Raw genomic sequence first — 11,657 nt, 5'->3', positions numbered from 1 at the left:
TAATTCAAATTCAAGAGAGAGTTAAGAGTAGAGTTCAAGGAAGCCTTTGAGTTCAATTGTGAATCCTTTGAGATCAACTATCGATTTGAACTAAGTTTTGAGGAAGTAAGTCAGAGAATGAGAAGAGTCACATACATGAGTTTCATAATGTTATGTAGACCTACGAGTCAAGTCGTTTATGCCCATAAATTCCGCATGAACTCCAGAAGTTGAGTATCTTTGAGAGGAGTAGTATCTTCAAGTTCTAAGTCTTGAGTATTGAGTTCCTAATACCCTTTGAGATTATATTTCTAAGCATGGGACTATTACATGTTACCTATAAAGTCTTTGAGTTGAATTGTTCATGCCCATAATTTCGCATGAATCGTTCATGGTCATAATTCCGCATGAACCCTTTGAGTTCTTGAGTTCCAAGTATTTGAGTTCTATCTGTGGTTATTGAAAACCTTGCATTGAGTCGTTCATGTCCATCATTCGACACGAACCACATTTTAAGAAGTCTTTTACAAATGCTTTACCTTTGTTTTAAGACTTAAGTTTTGAGTTCAGTAAAGAGTAAAGAGTAAAGTTTGAAGTCCTTTTCTTCAAAAGTATATGGGGACTAAGTATTCCCAAAGAGTTTATAAATGTTTTCACATTTAAATAAGAACAGAAACTGAGATTTCCAAAGGGCCTTCGGGCTAGTTTTCAGAAAAGAGTAATAGCTTTCTAAATAAAGAAAGTAGGGAAACTGAGATTTCCAAGATAGCCTTTGAGCTAAGTTTTTGAGCAATTATCTCAAATCAGCAGAAAGAAGTATGTTTTTAAAACATAAGAGCTAGTATATTTTTGGGAGTAGTATTGAGCACCGATATGGGGGAGAGTTCAGACAACTCACAGCCTCCATAAACCATGTAGCCACCATGGGTAGAAAAGGGCCATACTTTTTAGATGAACCTTTTTCGAAATAGACTAGTGGATCCATTAGGCAGTTCAGGTTTTATACCTTTGGCCGGGTATAGGATGCGCTGGCAGCGTGAGGTAGATCGCTGTATCATCACTATAGCTCTTATGTGATGGTTATCGGTTAGAGAAACTCCCACATAAGTTATTGTATTTTTATATACATCAGTTTATTGTATTTTTATATACATTTCAGAGTTATGTTGTATCCTTGCATACACACAGATTTGACAGCATGTTTTTAAACAATTTGTTTCTTTATATTGCACTTGTTTTAAATTGCTTTATATTGAAATGAGTTCAGTCATATTTAGTTGAGTATCCAGAGTCGAATATCATATCTTTGAGTCGAATATCATATCCTTCAATTGAGTATCTAATCTCGGAGTTGAGTATCTTATCCTTGAGTACTTCTGAGTTGAGTAAGTTTGAGTAGTTTTGAGTACCCTTGAGTATTTCTTGAGTTGAGTAAGTTTGAGAAGAGGTAAGTATGTTTCATTTTTATCAAGTTTCAAGCTTATGTTTATGTTTTAGAATTCCCCTTACATGCTCGTACATTCCACGTACTGAGCCATTTGGCCTGCATCTTCTCATGATGCAGACACAGGTATTCAGGATCATCAACAAGAGCTTCGTTGATACATCCAAAAGTTCGAGTTAGCTATGGTGAGCCTCATTGCTTCCGGAGGATTTCATTTACCTTTCAGTTATATCAGTTGTTAGGATGTCGTGGATCTTGTCCCGACTTCCATCTTTATCAGTTAGAGGCTTCATAGATAATCAGTATAGTTGAGAAGTCTGTATCATTTATTTTATTAAATGTTTTAAAGACTAAAGTTGCCTTTTTATGGCGAGTTGTATATATTTTATTTTACAAAGTTTTCTTTGGAATTAAAGTTTGTATACAAGTTTTATGAACTTTTATTTCAGTTTTTAGCTTTGTATGCTTGAATCAGTTTTCCGCTTGTAGTCAGCCAGGATGAGGGTTCGCTTGGGGACCAGCAATGGTCTTCGAGTGCCGGCCACGTCCAGGGTGTAGGCTCGGGTCGTGACAAAAATATATTAAAAGGGGTTCGGGGTTCATGTTAATGTTTTAGGAAGTGTTTGAAAGCACCTAAGACATCCGCCAACTTGCAGTTATCCAACAATTAAAATATTTGGCTAATTACTTTTAGAAAAACATGCTTAATTAAGTTGCAAAAATAAACAGTTTAAAACTTAAAATTATTTTTTAAGGGAAGGGGAAATATTGGAGAGATATTACTTAAAAATATAAATATTAACTCAAACTGACTTCTTTGGGGAATCAAATTGGGAAGACCTCAAAATCAAATAAAACAAATAAACAAGTACCGACAATTAAATAAGAGCAACTTTTACATATAGCAAACAAAAAAATCATATTTCTATGCTATAACAAAGTTTGCATAATTGCGCTCCATAGCAAACATATATATGTATAATTCGCTATACATATACAATTGAGAGCTATGCCTATTTTGCTATACATATATACAAAAGAAGCAATTGTATAATTCGTTGGCTCCTCTTCAAGTTTGTATAATTTCGCTGGCAGGCCATTTGTATAAATTGTTATAAGCCTCTCGTTTGTATAAATCATTGACAAAAACATTTATATATCAAAAATTGCTCTCTCTTTTGCTTTATACAAACATAAATTATACATTATATTTGTATAATCTGTGTTTGTATAAAACGAGAAAGAGAAAAAGGCAAAAGAGAACTGGGCAGGGAAATATTTGTATTGTATAATTATAAGTGTATAGGATGAATATATATGTATTTGCATGTGTATATACAATTTTCTTTCGTTTTATACAAATATAAATTATACATTATATTTATATAATCTGTGTTTGTATAAAACGAGAAAGAGAGAAAGGCAAAAGAGAACTGGGCATGGGAATATTTGTATTGTATAATTATAAGTGTATAGGACGAATATATATGTATTTGCATGTGTATATACAATTTTCTCTCGCTTTATACAAACAAAAACACAATTTATACAGTTCTGTTGTATAAAGCGAGAGAGGAGAGCACAGAGGGAGCGAGCGAGAGAGGGAGAGTGGCGAGCGAGAATCTGGAGGGAGAGAAGTGACTGATAAACGTTTGCTACGGAGTGCAATTAAATCAAACAGTAGCTACCCCATTTATTTTACATTATTAGTTTGTCATTCTGTACAATTATCCCATTAAATAATAAAGAAGAGAAGGCTTTGGCCCAAGTCCAGTTTCTGTCCTCATGGACCGGTACGTGGACCTAAATTCAATTTTGGGCTTTTGGCCCATTTATATCTGACCCATTTCTTTCCCTTTTGTATCTATCCTAAACTAACATGGAAAGCTGACCTTTCTTTGGGCTTTTAACCCAATTTTCACCTGCCATAAAACTAGCAAATAATATAAAAAAATAATTAGGCCTTTGGCCCAATTATAATACAACACAAAACTGGAATGTTGGGAGGGCTTTTGACCCATTTTCGTGATTGTATACAGTGTATATCGCTGATGTATATAATTGTATATTCTGCATATTTCTCATATGCTGTTGTATACGAAGTGTATACAACTTTTAATTTCGCTCCGAACACTGGCATTTTGCTATTTTCCAACCCTGCACTTCGGTTTTGACTCAAAAAGAATAAGATTGAGCCTCTTTGGCTCAAGGGGTGAAATGCACGGGAAAAAATAATTGAAGGAAAACTGATTTAAATGTAATTATCAATCAAATTAAACAAACACACTCTTAGGCACAAATAGATAACTGCTCATACACTTACATTAAGACTTGAGAAAACTATGTTCTAAAAATATAATGAAACAAAACAACACAAGACACTAGAAGATTAATTTTGTACACTCTTTGTAGAACATGTAATACTATTGTATTTTATCAAACAAACCGACAGTGGATTAAAGAAAATGTACGACTCATATACCATACTTTAACAGTACAAAAATAAAGAGATACAGTTCTTAACAAATTATTTTAAAGAGCCAAACATTTGTATTCATAGCAATTACAAAGGAAATTAACAAGTTAGCCAATTTGAGTTAATTTAGCGGATTTGGCTAGAGAGTTTCTTAATTATTATTACTATGATTAATTTCTATCGTGGAAGGTCAAAATTAGATGTCAACAACCTTCTTTTTTAATTTCCTAAAATAAATTTAAATATTTATTTTTTCTTTTTGCTTAGAAAAGAAGATTTGAATGTCATAACACAAAATCACGATATTTTATCAAAACATTAAACTCAACCAAAAGGTTACATAATCCAAAAACACATTACATTACATAGAGAGACATTTCTATTGAAATTTATCCCTCAAACTCCTCTTTTATTTTGAGGTTGAAATACTTAAATGCGCGCAATCATAAATATTGCAAGCGCTTGTTATTTAGCATAGCAAGGTTACTACTAGCTACAACCCGAGACCTTGAATTAATAAGACGCTTTGTTTGCTCGGAGTTTCTTCCTGATAGAGAGCATTGTTGGAAACCTACAACGAAATAAATTATTTTAATTAGCAATAAAATAGATTTATTAGAAATTTAATATGAATAATATTGACTGATGAGATATAGTAATATGAAAAAAAAGAAAAGAATTATTTCAAGCACCGACAGAATCGAACGCGTCTAAGAGTTTTACCCTATCAGAGCGTCCGCATAGGTTTCTTCAGGATTGTCTTTGGAAACTTGTTTGTTCAATAAGTTTTCACCAACTTGTTTTAATAATTGCATATTAGCCAGAGTAGCATTATCCCATGTAGTAGTTGAACCTGTTAGTGCAGTTTCCTGGAATTAAATATACTCATATCGTTAGCAAAGAAATTAAAATATGACATCATGCATATTATAATTATAAAATAATAATAATGAAAAAAACTACATACTTTACTATCATATATACTTTTAATAAAGGGAAAAGGGATAAATATACCCCCAAACTATCATAAATGGTATGCACATACCCTCCATCATACTTTTGAGACATTGGTGCTCCTGCCGTCCCAAAACTAGAGCATATTAAGTAACAATTTAACTATAAAATGTCTATTTTACCCTTAATGAAATGATTTACAATCACACAAATTTCTATCATTCATTTTGGACCACAAGTTTTAAAAGTCCTCTCTTTCTTAAAGTGTAAATTTCATATATGACATATATTATAGTACTATTTTCAAGCTATAACAGTAGATTTAGACTTTCAAGCTATAGCATTAAAAATTTCAGGTTATAACAAGTTAAAAAAAAAAGAAATATTTTTATTAATTGGAAAAAACTTAAAATATAAATAAAAATATAAACGAAAATTAAAAAAAAAACAGAATTAGAAATAATAAAGTAAAAAACTGAAATTGTGGGTTGTAATTTAATTTGAATTTATTGTAGATAATTAATGATTAGCATGAAATAAGGGATCCAAACTAATTAAGAATATTCAGTTTCCTTAATTCACTCTAATTTGTTAAAATTAATTCAAAAATCTGATTTTAAAAATCAATTTCCATTTATTTAAAAAATGATTAATCTATTTATGGTTTTTTATTATTAATTAATAATATGTAATTAATAAGGAAAAAATGAAAAAAAAACGGAAATAGGGGTGCCAATTAAATTTGAATTAATTTAAGATAATTATTAATTAGCATGAATTAAGGAATCTCAAACTAATTAAGAATATTCAGTTTCCGTAATTCACTCTAATTTGTTAAAATTAATTCAAAAATATGATTTTATCCATTTTTCTTCCACGTTTCTCTCTCTTCAATTTTCTTCCATTAGTCATACAAATTTCATATACTTGGAAATAAAATTTATTCCAGATTAATAATTAATGAATCGCGTTTATGAAATCTGGAATCTGTACAAATATTTACACTATCTTATATATATATTTTTTCTTTATCAAAAAAAATATATAAGATAGTGTAAATATTTGTACAGATTTCAGATTCCAGATTTCATATACGCGATTCATTAATTATTCATACAAATTTAATATGCTTGGAAATAAAATGTATTCCAGATTAATATATAAGATAGTGTAAATATATAACAAACTTTATACCAATCTTATTCAAGTTTTATTCCAACACGAACTTCAACTTATATCACACATATTATACCAACAATAAATCAATTTCATATAATCACACAATGCATATCATTTGTATACCAATATTATATCACAATTAATACAATATCCAACCATCAAACATTAAATTCAGTGTCATACACATATTAATCAAATTTCACACACATTTCATCCATTAATTGTATAATTTGGATACACACTGATATTTTAAAATATTGAATCCAAATGGTATGAAATCTGTATATTACTAGTATCCTGAACTCAAAACATTTTATTAAATAAAAAAAGATTTTTTAATTAATTGTAAAAATTTGTTTTAAAAAAAAAGGATAAAAAATCGATTTTGAAAAAAAAAAAAGAAGATAAAAAAGGAAAATAAATCGATTTTGAAGAAAAAAAAAAGATAAAAACGGAAATAGGTGTATTAATAAAATTTGAATTGATTGATGATAATTATTAGAAAACATAAATTTAGGAGATTCAAACTAATTAGGAATATTTAGTTTCCTTAATTCACTCTAATATGTTAAAATTAATTAAAAAATCTGATTTTATCCATTTTCTTCTACATTAATCTCTCTTTGTTTTTTTTTTTCCAGAATTGTTGTCACTGACGAGTAAATCAAGTTTTTTTTGTTTGAAAAATCTTGATTTTGTCGTGATGGACGACTGCTTATCTCTATTAATTAAACATGGTGGTAGATGAGATCTTTCAGGTTGAATAAATGTTGGTATGAATAATTGGATGTCAACTATATACAGTTGGATACCAATTATATGGTGTTCATTTTGATCTCCAATTAAATATGAAAACTAAACTGTGTATGTATCCAATTGCTATGTAGTTTGTATATAACTGATATCCAGAAATTTATATCCAATTGACATGCAGTCTGTATATAACTAGTATCCTGAAATTATGAGAGTCAATCGGTAATCCATATTTAGTTGAAAACTGACTTGAAGAAAACAATGCATATTCTATATCATTCAATACTTAAAACTGTATCAAAAACAAATATATATCGTTCAAAAGTTAAAAAAACATGAAATACTAAAGAGTCTAAGCTGCAATCAACTATCTCAAATTTGATCTCCGTAGTCTTGGTGTAGGATAATTGCTGGTATTTGGAGCATGTTCTTTTGCTATGCGGGATCCATCAAATTTGCTAGCAACAGTCCCAGTTATTTCACTCTCATTGATCGCGCCATCATTGTTCTTTGTTTTTCCGCATTGCCATCAACCTAGTTGGAGAAATTGAAAAAGAAACCTTCTTATTATAAAAAAAAATAGGTATTATAAGAAAATACCAATTTCATACCAACATTAGTCATAATTTATACAAAAAAAAAAGGGGTGATTTAACAAACTACAATCAATTCACATAATTGGACCACTGATATCATACCATTTTTTGATAAAAATAATACACAACTTAAGTCAGCTTTCATACCAGCAATAAATCAATTTCATACCAATGTTAAAACACATTTCATACCATATTCATAAATCGTATATTAAGTCAGCTTTCATACCAATATAATTCATGTTTCATGCCAGATTAGTAGACATAATGAGAATAATTTGAAAAAAAAAATAGATTTCCTCTAAACTGTGTACCAACTTCATACCAGATTTAAACTAGTTTCACACCAAATATAAGTAATACATCATACCATTTTTATACCAAATTTTACACCAATTCATGCCAACATTAAACAAAATTCATACCATATTCATAAATCGTATATTAAATCAGCTTTCATACCAATAATATGCATAATATAACAATTTTAACAAAAAAATCTACTAAATTGATTTAACCATATCTCATGTAATAAAAAATCCAATTAACTTTTGGAGGACTAATACAAGAAACAAATCATGTAAATCTTTTCCTTTTGAAAAATGTACAAACAAAATCATGTAAATCATACATAAACAAGAATTTGTACAAACACCATACATCACATGCATAGATATATGTTATAAAATACAAATTGAAAGATCAAGATCATACCTTTTTGGTCTAAGCCAGATCAGTTACACCTGTGATCACAAATGACATATAATTCCTTTATGTCAACTATTAACTCCTCATGAAAAATGTTCTCTTTTTTTTCAAAAATAAAAAATAAAAAAATAGATTTGTAAAACTGATAAAATCCATCACCCTCTCCCTTTTAACATCCTTTTTCAACTTCATATCTTTAACAATTTTGGGCAAAAATAGATAACCTAAACCCTTTCACCTTCACCTTCACATAATTAAATTTATGGTAAAATCGTCAGTCCCAAGAAAACCCCAGAAATTCTATAGCCAAATCAAAAAAACAAAACCTTTTCACATGAAAAGCCTCAAAGCACTCAACTCCAAAAGAAGTCTTCCTGTAAACACAACAAAAACACCAAAAATCCTTTAAACCCCATTGAAAGTCCATGTCTCACAAGTAAAGATCTGCCCTTTATTTTGATTGTATGGAGAATATATTTCTCCTAATCCGTTTTTAAATGTTGAAAAACCGGCTTCAATGGAGTATGGATGAAAGAGATGAAAGATGAATTTTTGTTTTTTTTTAACGTGAAATTGATGTGGGGTGAGGGATTTAGGTGGGGTGTGGAGGTGTGACTTGTAACTGTAAAAAAGGAACAATAATCAATGTAAATCCCTATAATTGTGTAAGAGATAATTATGGGGTATTCTTTGTTTAAATAATTTAATAATAATATAAAATAATAAAAAATTACTTATTTAATAAAGTAAAATTTAATTAATTTATAAATAATTAGTGATATGTTATAACTCGTAATTAAACTGTTATAAGCAAGAATTTTTTAAAAGTAGATTTAAAACCTGTAATATTGACTCTTAAATGTGTATATGGGGTGATTTTTCCTTTCTTAAACTCCGTGCCGAGTCAGACTAAAATGGGACGGAGGGAGTATATATTAAGAAAAATATACTTAGATAGACATATTTTTGCTACCAGATACACAAAAATAGAGAGAAAGGTGAGTGAGATTCGTATGTATCCCATGCAAATCGCACTATCTAGTGTGATAATTTGCATGCATTCGGGATACCAATTAATACATGATGGGAGAGTGGCAAGCGAGATGCATTAGTGATCTGATAAAATAGGTAATATTGCAGACTAGTGTATAGATAGATATGTAAGTAATGAGTGAGATTTATATGTATCTCAGATACATGCAAATCGCACTAGATACATGTATATGTATGTGATTCACATGCATTCAGGATACGAAATACATGATGATGGGACTTACTTGAACCCTGAGGTAATTGTCTTGTGAACCAAGAGCTTTAAAAGCAGTAGAAAGGTAATAATCAGTCATGTAAGTACTTCCTGCATTAGTCATATTTTGTATAACTGACATCCATTTATAAGGACCCCATCTAGCTGCCTCTGCTGCTGTATATGTTTCACGAAAATCTGAAGTAGTGCCAGTGCCTAATGAGAGCAACAACATTTTTTTGTAATTCATTGACTTAATTGAAGCAAATGCTGGATCCTCATTTTCTGCATGTTCCATTGCAACGCTAACTGATAATAACGCCTGCATGCATAGCATTCACACATAATAGATATATATATATCTCGAAAAAACATATATATATATGTCTGATCAAAAATTGAATCGAGAGTATGGTATTAGTACCGGATCACCAACAGTAGCAACACCACCATCAACGAGATTGAACTCATATGGATCTCCATTACTAGTAGTAGTAGCAAAGTAATGTGGAGCAAAATATGTTGGAGCTGCTGCTGTGGAATAACATATGTCATACATCTTAGCGTTCAATTCTGGAGACTCTGCTAACTGGGCGCATTTAAAATAAAAATAAAAATAAATTAGTATATCTATTTACCAAACGTACTAGAAAATAAATAAGAAATTCGAAATAATTATTTTGACTTACACTTGACTTAGTGAATATTACTGGCTTATTTGTTTTGATGTCAAAGGTTGAGAGGACAACTTCTGTCAAAGTTTCATTCAAACGAGTTTCTCCCATTTTTTCTTTAATAACTTGCATAAGATATGTACTATTATATTTTGGGCCTAGAATTGGAAAGACCCTGCATAATATAATAATGTAACCAAATTAAATATATATGTAAGTATAAACAACAAAAATCTCATATAGTTGGGGTTAATTATATTCTATCTCAGAAAATTACGTACAAAAATACTGAATATTTCATTACTTGATTGTTCGACACATTGCAAATGATGCACTGTTTGACTCTCGAAAAACGAAAAGTGTCACATAAATTAGAACAAAGAGAGTAAGTAATTGTTTAAGACTAGCTAGACATGTTTAAGACCACATTATTAAATATTATCAGAAGACTCAAAAATCTTTTTTCACGCTCTGTATCAAGTCAAAATTAGACAAATAAATTAAAATCGAAGAACATAGATATGTGTATGTACCTAGAAGAAAAAATCCTAGGGCCATGTTCGAAGTAAAAAGGTACAGTTTCATTGGTAGCAGCAAAGGGTCGATTGTTTTCATTTGGAGATAGCAGCCAATAAACCTCATGTACTTGTTCCTCCAATTACATCAAAGTAATCTGCTAGTCTTGCATCTGGATTATTGTCTATTCTCTGACTCGAAAAAAAAAGTAAATCGTATAAATCCAAACAGAATAACGATAGTAATGTCACACTTACATACATACACGAAAAAATATTGGGAAAAAGGACAAATATACCTCCGAACTATCTTAAATGGTATGCAGATACCCTCCATCTAAAAACTAGAGCATATATGCCCTTCACTTTAACGGAAGACTAAATCAGGACACGTGACGCAATCTTATCCGTCGATTCGATATTAATCAGCGGATAATATTATGACACGTGTATGTACGTTAGTATAAAGGGTATATATGCTCTAGATTTTGGACGGCGGGGCACCAATGTCCCAAAAGTATGACGAAGAATATTTACATACCATTTACGATAGTTCAGGGATATATTTGTCCTTTTTCCCAAAAATATTTTTATGATACCTGAAGTTGTCCTTCAAGAAAATCAAGAATGGTACCCGGAATGACTATAGTAGTATTCACACTTACGTACATACATAACAAAATATTTTTACGATACCTGAAGTTCTCCTTCTAAAATTCAAGAATGACACTCGGAATGATTCCCCTAATTGCACCTCCATCAATACTAAGAACAATCACCATTTCTTCCAACGAAGCAAATGTTGAACTAGTAGTTGCTAATAACATAAAAATTAAAATTAAAAAAGATTTAGTAGTTGCCATTTTGCAGATTATAATTAATAAAAACTAATTTGTTTAAATTTTGTTGGTGCTTTGAGCATATAACAAAGCATGGTATATATAGACACGTAAACAAGTTGAGAAATTTTATTTTGAGTTTGACATAACCAATAAAAGTTGTATGAAAATCCGTTTAAATTTTGACACGTGGATAGTGGGACCAATTGAAGGAAAGTGAATTTATAGTTGGTGTGGGGCCGGCTAACACAACAAGGAGTCGTTTGATGTGTATTAGAAAAAATAATATATGCA

At 30.3% G+C, this 11,657-nt stretch overlaps 1 protein-coding gene and 1 long non-coding RNA gene across 2 annotated transcripts; both read right to left on the bottom strand.

Annotated features, from left to right (window-relative positions):
- Positions 1-4,412: 4,412 nt before the first annotated feature.
- On the bottom strand, positions 4,413-10,330 carry LOC125841678 (patatin-T5-like). The gene is made up of 6 exons (XM_049520845.1): positions 10,314-10,330; positions 10,025-10,184; positions 9,760-9,924; positions 9,367-9,657; positions 4,623-4,768; positions 4,413-4,470 (listed from the first exon to the last, which is right to left on the bottom strand). The coding sequence occupies exons 1-6, from the start codon at positions 10,328-10,330 to the stop codon at positions 4,413-4,415; spliced, it is 837 nt and encodes a 278-aa protein (XP_049376802.1).
- A 211-nt stretch (positions 10,331-10,541) lies between these two features.
- On the bottom strand, positions 10,542-11,430 carry LOC125878263 (uncharacterized). Its single transcript, XR_007447738.1, has 2 exons — positions 11,221-11,430; positions 10,542-10,716 (listed from the first exon to the last, which is right to left on the bottom strand). It is a non-coding gene; the product is annotated as an uncharacterized LOC125878263 (long non-coding RNA).
- Between the last annotated feature and the right edge of the window lie 227 nt (positions 11,431-11,657).

The sequence above is a fragment of the Solanum stenotomum genome, chromosome 10 (genome assembly GCF_019186545.1).
Source record: "Solanum stenotomum isolate F172 chromosome 10, ASM1918654v1, whole genome shotgun sequence".
Taxonomy (NCBI): Eukaryota; Viridiplantae; Streptophyta; class Magnoliopsida; order Solanales; family Solanaceae; genus Solanum; species Solanum stenotomum.
Note: the sequence above shows the minus strand (reverse complement) of the source record. Positions and strands in the feature narration are given on the sequence as shown.